At 54.0% G+C, this 23,070-nt stretch overlaps 1 protein-coding gene across 1 annotated transcript; it reads right to left on the minus strand.

The window, feature by feature from the left end:
• Nucleotides 1–7,666: 7,666 nt before the first annotated feature.
• Nucleotides 7,667–22,802, minus strand: HEATR6 (HEAT repeat containing 6). Its single transcript, XM_021533003.3, has 20 exons — nucleotides 22,614–22,802; nucleotides 21,600–21,707; nucleotides 21,108–21,248; nucleotides 19,907–20,022; nucleotides 19,427–19,541; nucleotides 19,110–19,211; nucleotides 18,579–18,716; nucleotides 17,493–17,764; nucleotides 17,029–17,206; nucleotides 16,546–16,752; nucleotides 15,827–15,926; nucleotides 15,279–15,628; nucleotides 14,333–14,455; nucleotides 13,738–13,824; nucleotides 12,832–12,966; nucleotides 11,697–11,819; nucleotides 10,559–10,683; nucleotides 9,685–9,781; nucleotides 9,104–9,308; nucleotides 7,667–8,683 (listed from the first exon to the last, which is right to left on the minus strand). The coding sequence occupies exons 1-20, from the start codon at nucleotides 22,800–22,802 to the stop codon at nucleotides 8,133–8,135; spliced, it is 3,462 nt and encodes a 1,153-aa protein (XP_021388678.3). The 3' UTR covers nucleotides 7,667–8,132.
• Nucleotides 22,803–23,070: the final 268 nt, after the last annotated feature.

The following is a 23,070-nucleotide window of genomic DNA, read 5'->3' on the forward strand; positions in this document are numbered from 1 at the left end:
GGAGCAGGAGCCGGGCTGAGCGCCCGGACCCCCGGCACGGCCTGGGAACAGCCTGGCTCCCGTTCCCAGAAGGTCTCCTGGCCCTTTCAAGTGGGCTGCTGAGCTTTGACTTGCTCTTTGCGCAGGCTGCATGGCATCGCATGATAATCGTGTTCTGTCACAGTGGGTGACCCGGACCTTGTCCTCTTTCCACACGTTTGGAACCACCTGGCTAATGAAGTGGATATCGTTTTCTGGTCCATCTCTCTCACCCCACTGCTCTTCCCCCTTCTTCCACGCCCCGCTCCTCCGAGCGCTGTCGGGAGCCTCGGTGCGAGCGGTCCTTTCCCATCGTTGTCCGGCACAGCTCATTAACTCCTCTCAGCAGAAGAGCGTGGTCATTACGGCTCGGGGGGCCGGAGGGTGCCCCGGGGGCTGGGAGCACATAGTTTCCCAGCCCAGCCTGGCGGGAGCATCAGCCCGAGCTTTCCGCGGGAGGTGACTGCGGCTGGGAATGCAGGGCGGCTGCCCCGGGAGGGTTTTTTCATCTGAGCATCCCCTCAACCCTCTGAAGCCACCCGGCTTCGCAGCCAGCCCACGTTGGCGGCAGCTGCCAGGGCTGGAACGGCCTCACCTTCCTCTCCCATCATCTGCGAGGCTCCAGGCACCAGACCAGCAGCCCATCCCTTCACACTGTCCGCACGAGGGAAAAACCATCCCGCTGCGACCGGGCCATGCCCTGACCCACGGCCACATCCTCCAGCACCTCAGAGGGGAAAAACCATCCCGCTGCGACCGGGCCATGCCCTGACCCACGGCCACATCCTCCAGCACCTCAGAGGGGCCAGCAGGGCTTGCCTGGGCCGGCTGCAGCTCCCACCGTGGGTGCCAGCCGTCACCGCGGGTCAGCGCCGGGCACGGCTCGCGGCACGGGGACTTTGGCCTGGCACGGCCTGGCAGAGGAGCCAGGGCACCCGCGTGCTGGCCAGGCCGGCCTCGTGGCCCCGGCACCGGGCAGAGCGGGGACACAGGAGCCACGGGACACCCGTGGGACTTGTCCCGCGAGCCACCGGGGCGGGCACGGCGCCGGGCGATTTCTGCCACGGACGTTGGCGCGTTTCGTGTCTGCCTCTCGCTTTTCCCTCGCAGTTTGTTTCATTTAACGCCTGAGCGCTCTGACCTCGCGGGCAGTGGGCAAGAGTTCCCACCAAAGCAGGCCATTAAACCCCCTCACGGGGATTTTTTTTCTCCTCTGCCCCCACTTGCGCTGAGATTTTCGCATTCCCGGCCTGCCCGCGCCTCCCCCACACGAGGTGATGTAATGTTTTGAGCCTCCTCCCGTCCCCACCTTTATTAAATATGACCCGCGGCTGATCCCCGCGCGGGGCGAAGGGAAGCTGTGGTTTCGGGAGGGGTCAGACATGAAAGGCAGAGCTGCCCGTCCGCGCGGGGCTCGCTCGGCAGGGCCACGGGACCCTCCTGCCCCCCACCCCGGCACCCACGGCACCCACGGCCCCGGCACCGCCGAGGTGCCACTGCCACCCTCCCGGGAAGCCAGGTCTGTGGCACGCTTGCTTAGAATGGAAATTACCTTTTTTGCTTGTCTTCTCCCTCCCAGATCATGGACGCAGCCTTGCTCTCCCTCTGCAGAGCTCCTGGGAGAGAGGCTCAGCCCTAGGGTGCCTCGTCTCTGGGCTGAGCCCTGCTGGACCCCACTGACCCTATGGACACCCCAGCACGGGCTGTGCTGCACAACCCACTCATCTCCCAGCAAGGGACACGTCCCAGCTGTCACCGAGCTACGGAGGGATGCTGTGCTGTGGAAACGACTCCTCTTCCCCCTGTGTGCCCCCTGCTTCCAGCACACAAACACGAGCCTGGGCATCACCCAGGAAGAGATGCCCTGGGGCTCAGGAATGGATTGAAGGGATGGATTGAAGGGATGGATTTATGCCCAGTCTGGTGTCCACCACGTCTGGTCTCAGCCCATGGGAGCACTCGGGCAGGGCTGGCACTGGCTGGGCTGTGCTGGCAGCAGTGTCAGCACAATGGGGAACCCCCATGCTGCCTCTCCAGCCATGCTGGGGACATGCGTCCCCTGGGGACATCCATCATCCCGCTGCCCTCGCCCAGAGCCCTCAGGTCCACCTGGCACAGGTGGAGGAGACAAGAGAGGAGCTGGGACTGGCCCGTGGGGGGAACAGGAGCCACCAGGACCTGCTGGGACAGGGCGCAGGGTGGGCAGGAGGACACCCAGCAGCAGCGTTTGTCTGTCACGCTGATAATTAATGTTTCTCCCCTACACTTTGCAAATAACTCGCGACTCTCTTTGTCTGGTGATAAATGGCCCCTTTGAAGTTCTCCTTTCTCAAAAGCAAAGCAAAGAAACACTTTCATAATCCGTCTTCACCTCCCGTCCTGTGCCGAGGCTCTGCTGCTCTGGGGGGGCACAGGGGGCCTGCTGGCCCCTCACCTGCAGGTGGGACCCCTCTGGGGCTGCTCGGTGTCCCTTTGCTCTGCCAGGGGACAGGCAGGGGGGTCAGGACCACCTCAGCTTGTCCCCTGCCTGTGGCCATGACAATGTGTCCTTCTGGTGGCCTTCCCACCACATCCCCTCCCCAGCGCTACGTCCCCACTCTGGGCCCTCCCAAAACCCCAGACCCCTCATTTTGGGAGCCTGGGGGCTTCTTTCCACCTCGCCAGGTCCCGAGCTGGAGGGGGTCCGGGGCTGGGCAGGGTGGGGAACAGGGACCCGCTGCGGGGCCGCTGGGGCGGCCGGGCTGCGGACGTGACCCAGCACCCACCGCGAGCCGCACTCACATCCCCCTGCAGCTCCAGCTCACGCTCAGGTTCTGCTTCGCTGCCACAGCAAAACAAGTTCTGCTGGGCTATAAAAAGGCGCTGGAAGCAGGGCAGGCCAGGAGAGGGTCGGAATCCATGCCAGAGCTCGAGGTTGTCACTGGCTTACGTGTCAGGGCAAACAATGCTATCTGCCCGTGGGATCGCGGCACAAGGAACACCACAACAGCGGCCCGAACCCCAAACACGGGGTCACGGGGCACAGCCGGGCAGGCAGAGGGTCCCGGAGCAGAGCCAGGCTGCCCCGTGCCCGCGGGCACATCCCACGCCCGCTGTGCCCGCCGGCCAGCCAGCCGCCGGCCCGGTGGCCCTGCCTTGCGCCCGGTCCGGGCAGGGTGGCCCCGCTGGCCCCGTGTCCCCAGAGGGGCAGGCATTGCCCAGATGCCATTCTGCTTTGCCGCGCGTCCTCTGACTCTTTATTAATTTTGAGACAAAGCGGAGGGAAGCGAGCTGGAACCGGCGCGGAGGTGGGGTTGTTTTCTGGGAAAACAAAAGCACCCTGGCCGCTGCCAAGGCCCAGGGGATGCTCGGGGCTGGAGGAGCTCTCTGAGGACAGGATCCCAAATGTGGGCCAGCTTCAGCGCGAGTCCCACTTGCACTACAGGGAGGTCCAACCCAAAACCTGGCCAGCCCCACACCCTGCGTGTCACCCCATGGCCACTGCCATGTGTCACCGGCCCCTCGATGTGACAATGGTGGCACCAGACACGCTCTGTGCAGGGCTCCCCAGGCTGAGGGCAAGAGCTGCCGCAAGGGAACCAGAGAAACTCAAAAGGTCCCAAGAGAAGCAAAATCCAACTCTGCACAAGGAAATGCTGCTGGAGGCTGGCAACAACTTCCCACCTGTGGCAAGAGCCCCGCGATGGGCCCAGCCCAGCTCACCCCAGCGCCTGTGGCAGGTGGGACCCCCTCTCCAAGCACATTTCCCTGCACCCGCTGCCCTCCCCGGGAGGGTCCAGCCCCGGCCCCCAGCAGGGTCCCCACCGGGCCGTGGGGGGAGCCGGGAGGGCAAAAATCAAAAGCAAATTGCGGGAGTCAATGGTGCGGAGACGCGGGCGGCCTCAGCGGCTGCCGTGTGACTTTGATTCCCCTATCATAACCCCGAATTAAAAATTCAAGCAATTACTTGCATGGCTTCCCCCCGATTAGGCTGGGCCTCGCGTTCATTAATGCGGGCGCACAGAGAAAAGCCATTAGGGCGGGCGGTGGGGACGGTTTCGCTGAGAACAGTTCCGCTCCAGGAAGGAGCTGGGCCAAAGCCGAATTTCACACATCTCCGAGGCCGCCCAAGCACGGCCGGGGCCCTGAAAGCCGCCTTTGTCCCCAGGATGGGTCCCCATGGGATGGGTGGCACGCAGAGGGGCATCGCCTGGGCAGGCTGCTGGTAAAAGCATCAGCCCAGCAGGGACAGGGGGACTGACCAAAGGCACGGCGAGCACCGAGCTGGGCGCCCCCCAAAATATTTAGCGGGCCAACCGCAGCGGTGTGGCGGCACACAGGGGCTCGCAGCAGGAACGGGAACAGGAACGGGGGTGGCTGTTGAATCACCCGGCCCATCACAGCTCTCTGCATGTGGGCCAGCGCTCGAGCAAGATGTGGCAAGCCTCCCACCCGGCCAGCCCGGCTTTATGAGCAAATTTCAAGTTCCACATAGATTTCCCTCCCATTCCAGAGCAAATGTTTTTCCTGCTGCTCCAGGAGAGGGGACTGGGACGTCACCTGGCCAGGCTGTGCGCCCTGTGCTCCCACGGGAACCCCCCACCCTGCAGCTGCCACCGTGCCAGCGTGCCGAGCGTGCCCCCTGCTCCGCTGCTGGGCCATCAAGGAAATCTGCTGGACTGAAAAAATACCAGCACGTCTGGACTGAAATACCAGTCTGGGCCCCCGGGGAGCCAGAGGACCCCCCCGGAGCAGCGTGGGCTCCCTTTTCCCGGGGGTGGCACAGGAAGGCATGACCCCAGGGACAATCCTGGGGCCCGGGCTCTCCAAACCCCTTCAGAATCTCTGTCCCCATCCCCACCTGGCGCTGCGGTGCCCAAAGGCTTGAGGCGTCCACGGTTTCCACGCTCCTTCCCTCCCTGCCCACACCCTTCCTGCAGGGATCCCTCCTGCCACGGGCTTCAGCCCCCGGGAAGAGCGTGGTGACAGCCAGGTCAGGCCACCGAGGGTCGGGCTGTGCCCAAATCCCCTCGCCCGCCGCCGCCTCCCCCGAGCCGCGGCTCCATCCATCAGCCGCGACCCCGGAGCCGCCCCAGAGGGAGCGCCGGGAGGCTGCAGAGGGGAGAAAAGGAAAACAGACGGATAAAAATCACCGAATTAGCGGGTCCCAGGGAGGCACGGCCGGCGAGATAGCGCGGGGCCATTTTTTATGGCAGAGACAGCAGGCATGAACTGAGGATCAGCCTCTTCCCTTTGACCCCGCCACTGGAAGTCACCCCTGCCGCCGCCACCCCATCGCGCACGGGCCGGTGTCACTGACACCGCAGTCACAGCCCCGGGAGGCTGCGCCCGCATCCCCGGGGCCAGAGCTCACCGGGAGGGAAAACGTTTGGGTCTCACACGGGGAACGCGCCCGGAACCCGAGCATCGCCCGGAGCATCGCCCGGAGCCCGAGCACCGCCCGGAGCATCGCCCGGAGCACCGCCCGGAGCCCGAGCATCGCCCGCAGCATCGCCCGGAGCACCGCCCGGAGCATCGCCCGGAGCATCGCCCGGAGCCCGAGCATCGCCCGGAGCATCGCCCGGAGCCCGAGCACCGCCCGGAGCATCGCCCGGAGCCCGAGCATCGCCCGGAGCATCGCCCGGAGCACCGCCCGGAGCCCGAGCACCGCCCGGAGCCCGAGCACCGCCCGGAGCATCGCCCGGAGCACCGCCCGGAGCATCGCCCGGAGCCCGAGCACCGCCGGCTGCACGGGCTGCTGGCAGCCGGGTCCTGCCGGGGGACCCCCTGCCCCCGCGACAGCACCGCGGGGACAGCCGGGACCCCGGCCGGGGGACACGGGCAGGCGCCGCCGTGCCCGGGGACGTGGTGCCACCTCGTGGCCCGGGGACCGGGGCCGCTCCCGGGGATGCTCGGAGCGCAGCAGCCGCAGGGCGGCCGGTAAATCACTGCCTCTGCTCCCCGGTCATAGAGACAGCTGTTGGCGGGAAGGGGAAAAGTAATTAAAAAATAAAACTCCCAATCAAAGCAGCTGGGGTGTTTAAGCGCCCCAGGCACGCCGTGAGTGCCCCGCTGTGCTGCGCTGCCCAGGGCAGAGCCCACCACCCCCGGGGGCACCCGCGGGGCTGCAGGTGGCGACCAGCGCAGGGAAACGCTCCCGGCGCAGGGGACATCCCCGGGCTGCCAGCAGGCCGGGCACTAAAGCCCTTTTGTCTTCCCCACCCAGTGACCCCGCGGGAGAACGGGCGGATTGTCTTTCAAACGGAGCCGATGTGGAGCTGAATGTCCCTTGCCACCTTGGCTATAAATCATCCTGCATGTGATAAGGTAATTACCTTCTCCTTGGAACTATTCATAGGAAAACCTATAAAGGGCCTGGCTTGTAAACACCACAATAAAGAGGCAGTACAATAAAACCTTGGCCAGGGTGGGGAAGGTGCTGCCTTTCCCCGGCCCGAGCACCTCGTGGACGGAGGCTGCAGCAGCCCCGTGGCTCTCAGTGGCAGCCAGGGGTGGCACAGGCAGGGCACAGCCCTTGGTCCCCAGACGGTTGGCAAAGGGTGAGGCCCTATTGGGAATAACAGCAGCTCCCATCTGCTTCCTGGGGTGCACAAAACCAGAGGTTTCTCCGTTCAGAGAACAGCCCCACATTGGATGGGGCTGCTGGAGCACACTCGGCTCAGGTACACCCTGCTCCCAAGTCCCACAGCTGCCCCAGCACCAGCAGCTCCAGAGATGTCAGCAACTTTGGGAAAGAAATCCAGGCAAAGTTGTGTTTTCAGTGGCTATGGGACAGATTTCTCTCCAAGGCAGTGAAGAAACACAGGCTTGGTTCAGGTGTGGGAGCTCAAAGATGGGATCAGCTACAGCTGCAGCAGGCAGAGGAAAGGAGCAAGTGAAGCTGAAGTGCAAATGTGTCACTTGAAGCCAAGCCAGGACAGGCCCAGCAGGGATGCTCGGCTCTGCCTCCATCCCAGGGCATCCAGCCTGACCACACACACGGGGCTGGTAGAGCAGGAGACATCCCTGGCAGAGATCTGGCTCCATCCATCCCTCCATCCATCCCTCCTTTCATCCATCCCCTGAAAAATGCTCCATTGCTGCAGGAAGTTTTGGATACTCTCAGCACTTGAAGCCTGTTGAAACCAGCGGCGAGGGTGGAAGAACAAAGCAGATGAATTTTGTATCCCCCAGAGGTTTTACAACAGGCAGGGCTTGCCCTGAGCTCTGTTCAAACATCCAGCCCAGGGTTAGGACAGCAGGCACTTAACTCTGAGAGCCCCAGAGCCCTGCTCATTCCTGGAGGTGCTCATTTGTCCCCAGCAACATCAGAGAGCTCAGCGCTCCCCGGCTATCAGCAGAGTAAGCACAGAGCAAACACAGAGTAAGTAACAGCAGCGGGAAGGAATGGAAGGGGACAGAACTCCAGAACCAGAAACGAATCCATGCGCTGTTAGAACACCACTGCACCTCCCACAGAGGTGCTTGGAGAGCCAAAATTCCAGCCCTGGAGAACCCACTTTGAATTTTCTGGCTTAGGCAGCACAGTACCATCCACCTGGAAAGAAGGAATTCTGATTTTTTTGGAAGACAGGATGAGTGGAGGCAGCAGGGAGGCTCAGGCCAGGTGTACAACACTGGGAACACAGACAGCTGAAGGCAAAGGCTGTTTGCTCTAAGCTATTCTTCAAATATTGGCGTATTCAGGTTTATTGCAGGAACACAAGAGTGACAACATTTGCAGTGCTCTGAAAAACAAAATTCTTCCACCCCCCTGCTTTACAAACACGATTCTGGATCCTGCAGCAATAGGAACAAAATGCTTTGAGATAAGCTGAGGGAACAAGCAGCTTTAAAAAACACACAGAGGAGGAAAAGGCGTTTGTTTTCCAAGTGGCGACGCTGTGACAGCAAAGTGCACAAAGCAGCCCCAGGGAGGGCAACAGCAGAATTCCCCAAACAATAAAAAATAGTAATAATAATAAAAAAAAGAAGTCCTAGAGGCATTATTAATGAAGTCTGAAACAAAATACTTAATATCAGCAGCAGGAAACTTTTCCTCTGGATGTCCTGTGCAAGGGAACACAGCTCAGTGCTTCCTGTGGAAGCTTTGGTCACTGAAACGGGCATTTCCTTCAAGCTTCTGCCAGCTCCGTGGCATTGGTGTGGTGTGCCAGGACATCCTGCAGGTACAGGGACACTCGCACCCTGGCCTTGCCCTGCAGCTCCCTCTCTATGCCACTGAGGTGGTCGATGGCTCCCTGCAATCCTCTCTGCCTCTCCCCCAGGTCCGGGTGCGCCCCTGCCTCGCTCTCCTGGCCCGAGGAGCTCAGGTAGTGCAGCACGTGGGCTTTGATGGCCTGGCCGTGCTCCCTGAGGCTGGCCCCGAGGAGGGGCAGGTCCGTGCCCCTGGCCAGCTGCAGCAGGTGCAGCAGGGCCCGGCAGATCTGGCTCCTGAGGCTGGAGCTGTACTTGAACTCCAGGAAGTCCTCGGTGTCCTCGCTCCTCTGCAGGGCCACCACCAAGGCACTCCAGATCTGGCAGAACTGCTCTGTGGAGCCGTAGCACTCCCTCGTGCTGGGGATGGACAGGGCCATGGCTGACTTGATCCGCACTTTGAAGTTCTTGCAGGACTTCACTACAGAGGAAAGGGCACTGAAAGCCTGCGTAGCCCAAGGAGCCTCTCCTAAAAAAAACCCAAAAAAACCCCTTTTTTAATCAGCCAAAATATGCAAAACTATAAATGTCTCCTGAAAATTTAATGGGCTGACATTTATTGAATTTATTGTCATTTAAAAGAGAGAATCGGGGGTTATGAAATGAAATATTAGTTAAAACTGTTAATCTCCTTAAGTTTTACAAGAGGACATTTGGCTTTTATTCACACCTATAATCCCACCCTCACACTGTTTCCTGCCATGACAGATCCAGCTGTACAGCAGCTACACCTGCACTGGCATGGGGAGGAGCTGAGCCTGTTCCACTGGGCAGAGCCCGGGAAAGCTGTGGCAGCCAGGCTCAGCTGTGTTGGTTTCCCCCTCCTCCTGCAGCCCCTGGCAGAGAGGTGATGTTCTGCTCAGGGAGGGAGCAGGCAGCAGGCTCTCACCGAGAGGCAGGGCAGGGTTCTTGAAGACGTTCCCCAGCGCGTAGCAGGCGTTCCAGCGCACCTTCATGGTGGCCTCGCTGCCCACCGTGGCAATCAGGGCCTGCAGGGACTCCTCCACGGCCTCCCTGAACCGGGGGTTGGCCACGTGGCAGGGCTGCAGGAAATGCAGCACATTGCCAAGGGCGCGCACGGCGTTGCTCTTCACCTGGAACACACAACAACCTCGCCGGTGTTCGGGTTGTTGGCAGGTTTGGTTTCAAGCCTGCTGTGAAATCATCTCAGAGCCAGCAAGGAGCACAGCAGGAATCACACTGTGTCTTCCTAAAAGCCACCAGAAAGATCATTCTCTGCTAATGGCCACAAACCAAACCAAAAACCTCTGTACTGTGGGAAAGCCCAGCCAAATTCCCTGTGATTCAAACAACACAGGAACTCTCTGACCACCAGCCCTGTGGGGAAGAGGTGAGCTGCAGCTCCCCTCAAACACTGGGGTAAAGACACCTATAGTAACTGGTGCCTTTTTCATTTTGTTTTTTAATGCAGGAGTTAAGTACACCGACCCCTCTTGCCCTCAGCCTCACCTTGTCTCTGTCCTTGGATGCTTCCGTGGCAGACCGAAGCAATTTCAGCAGCAGGAGATCAGAAAGCTCCTCCTGGAAGCTTGGTCCCAAGGTTTCCCTGGCAGGAGAATCACCCTGTGAACACCCAGCTCGGCTGCTCCATCCCCAAAGATGTGATACCACCCTTTATAAAGGCCCATGAACAAACAACCTTCACTCTCTAGAGGGCTAATATGTAAGGCAGACCTTTCTGCATGTGACCACTATGTTTATTAATTTAAAACCAAACTATCAATGCAAGAAAGCTGGTTAGCAATGGTTAAATCTGTAATAAAAAACAGAGGGCAAGGAATTGCTCAGGGGCAATTCTGTAGCAGGAATATATGATAACTATTTTCCTGTTAAAAATGTAACAGTAGGCTGGGCTTCCTTCAGTCTCTAGCTTGAGGAAGGGTTAAATATTTATTAATTTTACTTGTGTTATGTTGAAAGTAAAGGAACCATGTAATTACACCAAGCAACACACAAGAAATGGAAAACTGAAAAGTTTTAAAGAGTCTCTCCTTAGAGTGACAGGACAAAGAGGAATAGCTTCCAACTGAGCAGGTTTAGATAAAATATTAGAAAAAAAGTGATCCCTGTGAGGGTGCCCAGAGAAGCTGTGGCTGTCCCATCTCTGGAAGTGTCCAAAGTCAGATTTGGAGCAAGCTGGGATAGTGGAACGTGTTCCCAGATGGACACAGGATGCTCAAACAGTGTCCCACAGTGGCAGACACACAGGCAGAGGGTGTTAAAAAGAAGGATCCAAGCCAACATTCAGCGCTTTTTTTGATGTTAAGTATCACAGAATCATTCCAGAGCATGGAAGGGGGCAGGGGCAGGGTATGTCACATACATGTTGATGATCAGGGTGTCAGTCAGGTTGCCCAGGGACCAGGCTGCCTTGGCACGGACGTTGGGAGACTTGTCGTGGAGGGAATTCAGAATGGCATTGGCTGTGTCTGCCACAAACATCACATCCTGTCAAAGCAAAAACTGCTGCAAAGTCAGAGTTCTCAAAATACAGGTGATTTTCTTAGTAACACACTCTGGTTTTTCCAGGGAAACTGAACTCTGTTCATTTAATTTTTTAGGTGACACCTTCTAATGAGCTCATGATGTTCTCTGCAGCTTTGCCTGACCTTTAATTAACAGTCCAAGCCTGAGTGCTGACCAAGTCCACCACTCTTGGGTAGCTGTTGCTGAAAAGCTTCAATGGATTATTTAATTCCATTGGTGATTTAGTTACTTTGGATTTTAACATAATTACATGGACTGCCAACCTTACACCCAACAAATCCCGCTCTTAAAGTAATTGCTTCTCCAAACTCCCTGTTGAGCTGCCTGTCTAATCTTCTCTTCTATGGCACATTACATGTGCCTATGGTAAAGGATTTTGTTTCAAAATATTTTGGAATTAAACTCCAAAGGCAGCTACTGCGTATTTTTTTTATTGAAATCATTCACTTAAAGGTTACGTTGTAAAAACTAATCTTCCAGCTCAGCCAAGCTGATATCTTGTAGAAAAAAATCCTTTTTTTCCCTCCAAATAAGCTTTATTTCTTAGTTTTAAGCAAGACTGAGGGCCTCACATTAAAAACTTGTTGGAATCATAGAATCGTGGAGGTTGGGAAAGACCTCAAAGATCGAGTCCAACACCAAACTCCCAGAGCACTGGACAGCTGCTCCCTTCCTCCCAGCTTCCCCTCACCTCTTGCAGCTCCTCTGTGCCAAGCTCCCCACTCCAGCTTCCATCCCTGAGAGCCTGGGAAGATCCTGACCTCCCTCCTTTCCCTCTCCCTTCTGCTTCACCTCCCTCAGAGCTGCACCAATTCTGCTCTCACACCAGAGGCAAGAGCAGCTCTGGAGCCAGTAAGGAAAACTATGAACATGCTACAGGCCAAAAGTTAAGGGAACTCATTGCAAACAAATCCATGTTCCACATCTCGTGGCTGATTCCAGAAGGGCTCAAAGAAGGGAGGGCTGGCTCTGACCTGCCTGAGGCACGGGAAGAGGATGTAGACTCCCAGGGCACGGGCAGCAGCAGCTTTCACCAGGGGGTTCTCGCTGTGGTTCAGGCCAAGCAGCAAGGTGACACACAGGATCTGCTGGTCACCCTGCAAGAGGAGAGGGACACAGGCACACACAAATTCTCTGAAACGCCCTGTGTCTGAAGGAGCTGCCACTCACAGCATGCTCTAGATAAAGCGAATTGAGGGGTGTTTCAGGAGCCCACCCAGGAAACAGGAATGCTTCCAGCAGGCAGCAATAAAAATAGTAATTTTTATTAATAACAGGATCTCTGCTGTTAGGTAAGACCAAGAAGGAAATCAGAGTGTTAGCTCCATCCAAAGCTGAAGGAGTGGCCCCTCAGAGCTCACTCAGAGAGGATGGGCTGCTCTTGCCTCCCCTCCCTCCCTGCCCCTCGTTAGCCAGGCCAGGCTGAGCTCAGCCTGGGCAGGTTGTCAGCTCACCAGCCCATGACAGAAGGTCAGAGTGGGCACTGACTTGACCCCACTTGGCCACAGGGACAGGACAGGGGATGGGATCAAAGTACAGGAGGATGAAGTACACGCTGTACTTGGAGAATTCCACAGATACTGCTGGACCAGCAATTCCTGGGCAAATGAGACCTGGCAGAGCACTCCCCAGCAAGGGCACAGTGACACAGAAGGAGCTGCACAATGCAGGGGGAATCCACTGCCAAGGCTTTCATGTTTAAAAGCATATTTCATGTTGCAAAGGATAAAAACACACGTGCAAACGGGTGCACAACATCAGGCCCTGGCTATTGGCTCCGCTGGCTCCTCAAAGGATTAATTTAATCCCTCAGCCCTCCCTCATGCCATGAAATTCTTGTCCTCCATCTCCTGTGCATCATTGCCAAGGCTGGGGCCAAACAGCTGCTGTGACCCACAGTTTAATTGTTCTGACAGGCTAATTGCTCCCAACATTGCCCTTTCCAGCCTTCAACAGTCACAATGTTCAGAATGAGGAAAAAAAAAAAATTGGGAAGGTCTCTTTACATTCTCCTGGCAAGTTTTAAAAGGCTTTACACTACTGTAAGCTGGTGGACAAGGACAAAGCCTCGAAGGTAAAACCACCACATTGAAAGGTGTGTTCTCCTACCTGCAGGAGGCTGAAAGCCTCTGGTAAGATAGAGGACAGGGCATCACAGGCACTTGTCTGGAGAGTGGCATGGGGGGAGTTCTGCAGGGTGCCAGGCAAGGGGCCATTTAACATCATCGTCCAGAAGGTCACAACCTGCAGGAGAAGCAGCCAGGTTTATCTTCTAAACTCAGCAATTAAGCCTAATTTCTTGTCTTAAAAATGATCATCATACCCTGAAATTTAAACTGCATTAAATAGTTACAATCCCACTCCTGAACCCACACAGCTGAGTGTTTTCATTTGCCTGACAATTTACATTCATAGCAAATAACAGGAACCTGATGCTACCGAACACATTTCCTGTCTTGTAGGCTCAAAACTTAGCATGAGCCAAAGAAATTTTTAAGCTTGTCTTCTGTTCACAGAAGGAAGACTTAAACAGGCCTATTATTACTCAACTTCTGCAAACTTAGCCAACAAACAGCTCATGAATTCTTCTAAATTCACATATATTGTGGTTCTGCCCACTCTCTGCACTTGGGACCAGCCAGAAAATGTAGGTTGGCTCTTTAACAATGCAAATTCACCAAAATTCTAAAAGTTTTATGCAGCAGTAACGACACACACATAATCAGTGCTGTTCTTCCAGCTCTCTGAGCTACAGCAGGCTGCAGAGTTGGGAAGAGAAGAGGCAAAGACACAGAGTTAACATCATGTAAAAGAAATAAACCCCAACACATCTGTCCACAGACAAGAACAACTGCCAAATGACTGCAGGAAGTCTCCAGAAATTGTCCACCCTGGCATCCATAAAGCTGCAGTCTGAGTCCCTTCCTGCCTCCCTGCAATGCTTTGTCTGTGTCTGTGCCAGTGACTTTGCAGAGGGCAGGGAAGGAGCTCAGCCAGGTGGAATCTCACACTTACCACGCTGACAGGCACCCTCTGCTCAGGGGCAGTGGGGGAGTCTGGTTTGTGCTGCTGCAGGACACCCGTGCCCAGCTCCTCCAGAAGCTACAAAGAACAAAAAGCAAGGGGGTTTTCATCAGGGATGACTCAAGGACCATGGAACTAAAGAACCTGCATCTCCTCAGCCAGGGAACAAACATAAAAGACTCAGTCCTGGTTCAGGCTGTTCTGTCCCTGCTAGTACTGGAATTAGAGGAAAAGCCTTTCCTACATAGTCTTCAGCAAGCACAGCATAACAAACTACTGCACAAAGAGGAAATCTTTGGGTCACAGAGTCCAGCCCCTGCACCAGCTGATGCTCAGCCAGGGAAGCACCAGTGTTGTGGTCCTTGCACTTCCCAAGCTTCCTGGTGACTCAGCAGAGCAACAAAATTCTGCTGAGACTTCAAGACTGGAAGCTGAAGGTGCATTTCTCAAAGTGTCAGGGTACTGCATTTCTATATCACACACACAGATGCTCTGAATATTCATCACCACTCATCTGCATTTGCAAAGCACACAGACAGATAAAACTGACTTGGCAAAACGACATTGATGTGTCTCCTGCTCTTACTTTGGCTCCATGAAGCTGAATGGATGGATCCATTTCTTCCATGCATCTGCAAGCCACTTCTCCAAGTCCCAGGAAATAGCTCTGAGCCATAGGGAAATAACCTTTCACAAGAAGAGCCAACACCTAAACACAGACAAAAAAAATTCCATTCAGCGTTTCTTCCTTCTGTTTACCCAAAATACCCCAACTTACACTGAAATCATGTTAATGGGCTAATCAACCCTGGCACCCTATACTGAACTCTGATGTAACAGATACACCCTGCAGCACAACTTCTGGAATACCAGAGTTGATTAAAAGCCTCCCTGTTCCATTATATTGTTCAAAGAAGAGCCACAGAAGCACTATCAGGTAGCAAGACCATGAATTATTTACTGTAAGCGAGGGCTCCTGTAGCCAAAAAAACTGAGAGCCAGACATTCTGTACCTCCTGTAACACTGCTGCAGCATTCCGTGAAGCTGGATTTAACAAGTATTTACTGCTCCAGAAAAAGAGTGAGACTTCTTGGGATGCATGTTACAAAATCTTACCCTTTTCTGTGGCTACATGAATTAAAACAAAGCCAAGCCTCAGCATCCACAGTGACTCCCTGAGTCACTCCACAGCTCCTTGCAGACCATTCTCTGACTGCAGGGCTCTTCTCCCACTGTTTCCCACCAAAACTTGAATTTGGATTCTGCATGGAGGAGTTTGCACGGGGAAGTCTCACAGTCTGCCAGCACACACCCCCAGATAACATTGGAAGAGGACAAAAAGGCACAGGCAGATGAACTGGCTGCAGCAGGTCTGCAGCGGGACAGCCACGCTGTGGCCACGGGATCAAAACGTTTCTCCCGGAGTCAAGCCAAGGCCTGAGCCTCAATCTCCCTGAGCAAGCAGGGAGCCAAGGGACCCCAGAAACAAGGGGGACAGCTGGGTGTGAGCCAAGCCCCCCAGCACCCCCACCTGCAGGGCCTCCAGGCGCAGGGGACACGGCTCGTAGACGCTGCACACGGAGGGGCCGTCGGGGCAGGGATCCTCCCTGGGCAGCACCACCAGGGACACGCAGAGGCGCAGCAGCCAGCAGGGCTCGCCGGGGGCACGGCCTGCGGGGCTGCCCTGCGGGCTCTGCCCTGCCCAGGGCGCTGCCTTCCCCCACTGCTCGCAGCAGCCCGGGCGCCCGGGGCTGGCGCTGCCGCTGCTGCTCAGCCCCGAGGAGCTGGGCTGCTGCAGGAGCAGCTGCACCTCTGGCAAAGGTGCCTGGGCAGAGACCATCGCCCCCAGCAAGGTCAGGCTGGACACTCGAACGTTGACATCTGCAAGAGACAATGGGGGGGAGAAGGAAAAGGAAAAAAAAAAAAAACTCCATTAGAACCTCACTGACAGCCCGGCATCCTCCCTCAGCAGTTTTATCCATCCAGCCTCAGATGGATTATAACATATAAACATCCACTGCTACTGAATTCTGAATTATGGAGCACAGACAGGAGGAATACAGCAGGGAGAATGCAAACCTTTGTGAGAGATGTAGGGCTTGATCTGGTTCCACACCCTGGTAAGCAGCCCGGGTTTCAACCTGCTGTAGGGTGCATTGGAAACCAAGTTTGCAAGGCACTGAAACAGAGAAAGGTGCTGGTTACAATGTCAGCCTGGCCTCCAACAGGTCTGTTTTTACATTTGTAATTTAGGTCACTCAGGCAGCTCATTATCTGAGGGCACCTGAAAAAAACAACCCCAATTATCTGCTGGATATGAACTTGGGTTTAACTACTTTGACATGGCATAAAGACCAAGGCATTTTGATAGCCCATGGAAGGATTTGTCAATTTGGATTCCAGTTTTAAAGTCAATGTGAGTCTTCAGGTTCATTTTATAGGTTCATTCAGCTCCAAAAAGACTAAAAAAATGCAGAAAAAAGAGAACTGTGCTGAAAAGAAACCCCAAGACTATGGATGGAACTCTGAGGAACCTGGTCTAGTGAAAGGTGTTCCTGTCCACAGCAGGGGATTGAAACAAGGTGACCTTTAAGGTCCCTTCCAACCCCAACCATTCTGTGATTCCAGGATTCTGTAGGATGACTCAGCCAAGAAACCCCTGTGAGGTGACAAAGGGCTGTTTGCCACCACCACCACCTCAATCCTCAACAGCAATTCTGTGCAATCTTTCTTCAGGACATAATGCAGAGAGCAGTGTCAGCCCCTGGGAGCACGTGGCACAGCTGCAGTGCAGGTACCTTGACTATTTGTGTCAGTGTCTGAGAGGAGGACTCGGCCACCAGGGCCAGCAGCAGGCAGCGGTGCAGCTCCCGGATGCTGGAAGCCATGGTGACTGAGAAAGGAGTAAAAGCTCTCTTGTGCTCATTGGCATCTTCAGCCACAGACAGGAACTGCTTTGAACCTTCCAGGAAGGCTGAGAGGACTTGAAGAGCACAGGCACGTGTCTGGAACGAGAAAACATTTGTGATACCTTTTAACAACTCCTCTGAGCAGATGGAGAATTTTAAAATATATGAAATCCTCTCTAGCAAGAGAAAATTCAACTCCAACTATCTTTTTTTTCATTACTTTAGGCAATATAGAACCAATCCTTTGTTTCCTTAGCCAAACACTTCCTATTTATTTCTTGGGCAGCAGCCAAAAACTTACTGAAGGCCTGAGAAGACAACTCTTAAGATTAACGGGGAAAACAACAATTTTTGTACTCAGAAGTGCCTCACCTTTGGAGAAGGGTCCTTTAGAGCAATAGTCATCAGGGACACAGACTGGGGGCTGCCAATACCAGGGGCATCAGGAACAAATGCTGACCAGTAGCCATAAAGAACTCTTTTTTCTATTGACTTTATAGTGGAGAGGAAACAGGCCAGAGCCCCTTGGCGAACATTGGCTTGGTAAGACCTTAAACACAAACAAAAAGATTAACAAAAACAGCAAGAACAAGGCATGGGCTCCACCTCTTTCGTGTGTATTAGTGGCTGGCTGTGAGAGGAAATCTTTTAGACCGAGAACAGGAAGAGGAAGAACAAATTTACTTCCAAACCAACACAAATTATTGCCCTCCAATTGTCTCGCACCATCTCATAAATCAAAAGGGAAAGCGATCCCCTCAGCAGTTTTGGCTAAGCACAAAGGGTGGTGTGGAAGGGTTTTGGGGATGCCACGTTTTCATGGGCACAGCAGTCACCTCACTTTGCTCTGGATGCCCCCTTCGGTGTCGGAGTACTCGGACTCGCTGCTGCTGAAGCGTTTCCAGGGCTGAGAGCTCAGGGGCTCCTTCCCAGCACACACGTCTGGCACACGGGGCCCTGGGCAAGGGCTGCTCTGCACATCCCCCAGCTGCAATTTCAGCATGTCTGCTCCCAGCACCGACTCATTTCCTGCATCCTCTGAGCCTTCTCTTCCTTCTTCCCCAAACTCTCCCTTCTTTTGTTTCCCTTTGCACTTTTTTCTTCGGCTCTAAGAGAAAAAATTTATTTTTCTTAGTCAATGCTTAATGAATACATAAATGCAGTTACATCTCTCTGCAATACCCTACACATAGACAGACACTCCTTAGCATCCGAGTTTTAAAATTAGTAGCAACAGTCGCAAAATTTCAGTAATGCCCAAGTAAACAGTTTATAACTGAATAGCCTCAAAAATTAACCTTTGACTTCTTCATCAATAAAGTAAAATATATCCAGGGAACTTTTAGCTAAAAATCATATTTCACACACAAGTGATTAAAGAACAACACTAAATAGTTCTGTAGTTCTTTTAGATTTACAGTAGGTAGCAATAACTATTCTTCCTTTTCAGCACCTCAAAAGAAACAAGTCAACATGACTAGATAGATTTCCTCTAATGTCTTTCAGATAATCAGTAATCCAAACTATTTACATGTTAAAAAATAACCTGTTGAAGGATTGAGCAGAACAGATGAGGCAAGAAATCAGTCTTAAATGAACTTGACTTCCCTAAGAAAGAGTCAAACAAAATTTTGGTGAGTTTGCACACATCAATCCCGTGCCTGCAGGCCAGGAATTCTTGGCTATGGATGAATAATTGTTGCACAAAGCTTAACTGAGGAAAGCCAAGCCCTGCAGAGCCATTTGTTCCTGTCACCTGAGTTCCCAAAGCAATTTTACTCAGTGCAGAATCTGTAATCATCACCTTAGAAGCAAAGAATTAAATGTCCCACATGCTCAGGACATGAAGAGCCACCAATACCATGAGAGGTAAGACACAACCACAACAAACAGGCTGGAGAATCAGGAGCAGCCCAGCTTACCCCTGTCTGCTTGGAGGTGGCTGCTTCTGCCTGCTCCTGCTTGGCAGGTGACCTTTTATCATACTGAGGTAAGGGAGCAGGGTACAGGGCTGTGGGCACCTCTATGCTCAGTCCTGGCAGCCCATGGAACATGCATTTCTGCAACAGGAACACACAGGTTAGTGTTCTGTCCCTTTCTCAGGCACAGATTTACCAAATTCACCCAATTTCAGCTGTGCTCCTTCCCCCAGCTGCTGCCTCTCACATATATAAGGCTATGCAACATCTGAAATCCATCTGCATATAGAAGGATTTCAAGTAGGTCCAAAAAACCCCAAGCCTCCCATCTTCCTCTCACATTCTGCAGTGGGAAGTGCAGTGAAATGCTGTGAGAGAAACTCAATATATTTTTCTTAAATATTTCACACACCATTCCACCCCCACACTCAGGCTTCTCTGCTCCCTTTTGCTCATCTCCTGCTGTTTCCCACTTAACAGCACCTGGAACCTCCCAGTGCCTGCCTCTTCCTCCAGGTGGATTTAAGGATTTACCTTTAACACTGCCAGAAGAGCTCCAATTTGGTCAGTTTGCATCAGTTTCATCTTCCCACCATTGAGAAGCGACTGGACACCTTTCAGTGCACTTTGCAGTAACTGAAAACAAAGAATTACTTACTTTTCCTTCCCAAAACACTGCAAGTTCACATCTTTCAAGTAACTTTCTAGGCAGTTTTGCTCAATTGGGACAGTAATATGATAAACTATAGACTAATAAAGCAAAATCTTAATTGCCAACATTCCAAAGTCCATATATTCCAGCAGCACAATCTCCTAATTAGAGTATTTTAGGCAATTAGACTCACACTTACCATGCAAAAAGTGATGTCATCCACATCAGGGGTTTTTGAAGACTGCAGAACACTCAGGAAAGTTTGAAAACAGACAATTCTGTAGGACTCATCCAGGTATGGCTGTCCAGGGACACTAAAGTTAGAGCAGGAGGAGACATGAGGTTGCTTTACAGTCTGTCCATAGGTTCATAAAGTTACACAAAGTCCCATCCAAGCTCTCTGTTAACCTGCAGAGCCCCAGATGGATGGATGGCTGATGGAAAGGGGCCAGCTCTAGCATACAGAGAACACAAGGAAACCTTCTGCACAAAAAACCAGACAGCACAACAGCTTTTCTTTTCTTCCCTAAAGTGACCCCTGAAACATTATTTCTGACTGGGAGTTTATGGGTTTATGCAGACTAAAAGCTCTGCATTTCAAATTCCTGCACCTCCACCTTGCTGGCCCTGTGCTGGCAGATGTACAGGTTCTAACCCACCTGAGGAGGCTGGTACACACCTGAGACACAGGTTGGCCATGCTGCGCACAGCTGCCCTCCTGAGCTCCACCTCTGGCTGGGCAGGGTCGCTGAACTGCAGCAGGAGCCCAGCCTTGCCCAGCAGATCCGGGAGGTACTGAAAACAAACCAGCAAAAGCCATTAGGGGTCAGTGCTCCTCCCTCAGCCTCCTGGGGCTTGTGTCTGGGGGGAAAATACCAAGAGAGGTGGCTGGAGCATGACTGGACACCCGGTGCCCACCAGAACTGCCCCTCAGATGGGGAGAGATGTTTCTCAGGGGAGAGAAAACGTAAGGAAAGGCTCATGAGTTGAGACAAGGACAAGGACAGGTCACCCACTGATAACCATCATGGGCAGAGCAGACCTGACTTAGTGAAATGAGTTGAATTCTTTACCAACAAAAAACAAAGCACAATAATGAGAAGTAAAGCAAACCCTAAAAATTCTCAGCTGCAATTTCAGATTCACCTTTGTAAAAAACAGCATGAAAACCTTAAGTCCTCTTGTTTTGCACTAAGAAAGGACACAGTTGAGCACAGTTCAGCTGAGTCCCAGCTTATGCTCCCTTCCCAGACATGAAGCTAAGCTAGGAACAACTGCTGCACCAAACTGCTGCCTCTACATGGGCTACAAGCCCACACAAGCTGGCAGCTCCCAAACTGTGAGCATCACCACCCCATGCTCAGCCCAGCAGCAGAGACTGCTTTGCAAGCTGCCACGAGCTGCTGACAGCAGGAGGATTCAGCATTTCAAACCCTGTCAGCTGCAGCAGCAAGGAGCTTCACACAGGATTGAGCCCCCAGAGCTGCTCCTGTGACACGGTGCCCAGCGAAAGCCCAGACCTGGTTACAGATGGATTTCAGCATCCTCACTGGAGCCTGCCTGGAGACTTATGTGCAATTTCAAGCTCCCCATGGTCTTCCTGCCTGAGGCACAAGGTGGTTGGTCTGCAGGCTAAGCCTGTGCCCTTATTTAATGGTGATCCCAACAGCTGCAGCCACCAGGTACAGAGCATTCCACATGGCAATAATAATTATTAATAAACACAACTGAAATTCCCATGAATATCAACCAGTATTTAAAGGGGATTTAATCTTAGCATGGAGAACTTTTTTATTCTTTCTCTCAGGAAAAAATATAAAGTACAAACGGCAGCGGTGCAAATACTTTTGCTGTTACTATCTCTCTGTTTGTAAACTCACCTTCTGACACTTAGGCCCATTGTTGTAAACAAGAGCTGCTAAGGCTTGCAGAATTTCAACATGTGTCCAGGAGCTGCACTGCCTCAGAGCAGAGATGCAGTAGGAGAGAAGGAAATTCAAGTGCTGCTCATCAACCATCACCTGTTGTAACAGAAAAGGCCAAGATAAACATCATCTTGTAGTGCTGCAGTCAATAAACCCTGAGAAACTGGTCACAGATTCGGGTGACCTGGCTGTTAAAATCACACACCAGCAGAGATCACACCTGACCAGAAATAGATAAATCTGTACAAGTGTCCTAAAACCAAGACTATTTCCCATGGGGAATCACTTCTGACTGAGAGGTGGTTTTATAAGGAACCATGCTAAAACCAGATCAGATAAATAATACAGTGAAAATCCAAGAAACTCTGCCTGAAGGTTGGCTCCACAGCCCTGGAAAAAGACAGAGTTCCACTGGCTTATTAAGGGACATGAGTAAACTCTTCCTACCTGATATCTGTTGAGTAAGTGATGCATAAGCTGACAGACTTTGCTGACAAGATGCTCCTGATCAAGTGGAACCAACTGACAGCCTTGGACAAGCACAGCACAAACATCCTGGAAGAGAAAGGCTCAGTTTATTATTTAGGGACTACAAATACAGCAATAATGGCTCAAGAAAAACACCAAGTTAGATCAAGGAAAAGGAAGATACTGTCCAAAAATCAATTAATTCCAAAGCACAAAGTAAGCCTGCTTTGGAAATAAAATTAAGACAAACCAGTGTAATAATGAACTACTGTGTTCATTATTACTGTATTATTGTACTGTGCCAATGGAGCGGCATCCATGCTGCTCATCTGGAGTGCTCAGCTTTCAAGGGCTTGCTTTAAGGTTTAAAAAATTATTATTTTTCCAACATCAGACTATTGCCGAGGCCCACAGTCCCACCCGCTGGCGTCACCCACGAACCCACCCGGCAGAGCTTTGGCACCGAGGGGCAGCGGGGCCAAGAGGCATCAAAGAGCTGGAGAAGGGCCGGGGGGAAGGTGTGCTGGAACCTCGGGGACACGGGGGTGGGCACAGCGGGGCAAAGCCGCACCACGCCGTGCCCACCTCCACCTTGTCTATCACCTCCACCTCCACCTCCTCCATCACCTCCATCACCTCCACTACCTCTTCCACCTCCACCTCGTCCATCACCTCCACCTCCACCTCCTCCATCACCTCCATCACCTCCACTACCTCTTCCTCCTCCACCACGTCCACCACACCACCTCCTCCTCCACAACCTCCATTTCCACCACCTCCTTCTCCACCACCTCCTCCACCTCCACCACTTCCTCTACCTTCTCCACCACATCCACCACCACCACCTCCTCCTCCACAACCACCTCCACCTCCAACTCCTCCTCCTCCACCACCTCCTCCACCACGGCCTCCACCTTCTCCACCACGTCCACCACCCCCACCGCCTGCTCCCGCTGCTGGCCGCCGCGGCCCGGTGCCCCACGGCCGCGGTACCTGCGGGCCGGGCGCGGCGGCGGGCTGGGGCCCGCAGCTCTCGGAGATGAGCTGGTCGAAGAGCAGGTGCAGCTCCGTGCGGCGGCTGCCGTCGGGCCGGGCCCGCAGCGCGCCCAGCCGCGCCAGGCAGCGGCGCAGGGACCCGGCCGGGCCCGGCCCCGGCTCCGGCTCCGGCGGGGCCGCCGCCATGCCCGCGCCCCGCCCCGCCGCTATGGCAACCGGAGCCCTTCCGGGGCGCCGCGGGCCGGGCAGGGCGTGCGGAAGGTGGCGGTGCCCGCCCGGCTGTGGGAGGCCGGCAGCGAGTGTGGGAGCGCAGCGTCGGCCGGGCTGGGACGGCCCCCGGGGCCGGGCCGCGTCCGGCAGCCGCGGCCGCGCGGGTTTTAAACCCCCTCAGGGACGGGGCTCCGCCTGTGCCACAGCGTGCTCCACCGAGCTTTCCCGGTGTCCGGCCTGAACC

This window comes from Lonchura striata, chromosome 20 (assembly GCF_046129695.1).
Source record: "Lonchura striata isolate bLonStr1 chromosome 20, bLonStr1.mat, whole genome shotgun sequence".
Classification (NCBI taxonomy): domain Eukaryota; kingdom Metazoa; phylum Chordata; class Aves; order Passeriformes; family Estrildidae; genus Lonchura; species Lonchura striata.

What these genes read in the sequence shown, in the direction of transcription:
- HEATR6 (XM_021533003.3), bottom strand. Translation starts at nt 22,802, where the DNA reads ATGGCGGCGGCCCCGCCGGAGCCGGAGCCGGGGCCGGGCCCGGCCGGG. An exon ending in ATGACATCACTTTTTGCATG is followed by an intron (nt 19,212 to 19,426) that starts GTAAGTGTGAGT and finishes CTTTGTTTTCAG; the next exon opens with TTACTGCAAAGTGCACTGAA. An exon ending in GGCATCCAGAGCAAAGTGAG is followed by an intron (nt 17,207 to 17,492) that starts GTGACTGCTGTG and finishes TTTGTGTTTAAG; the next exon opens with GTCTTACCAAGCCAATGTTC.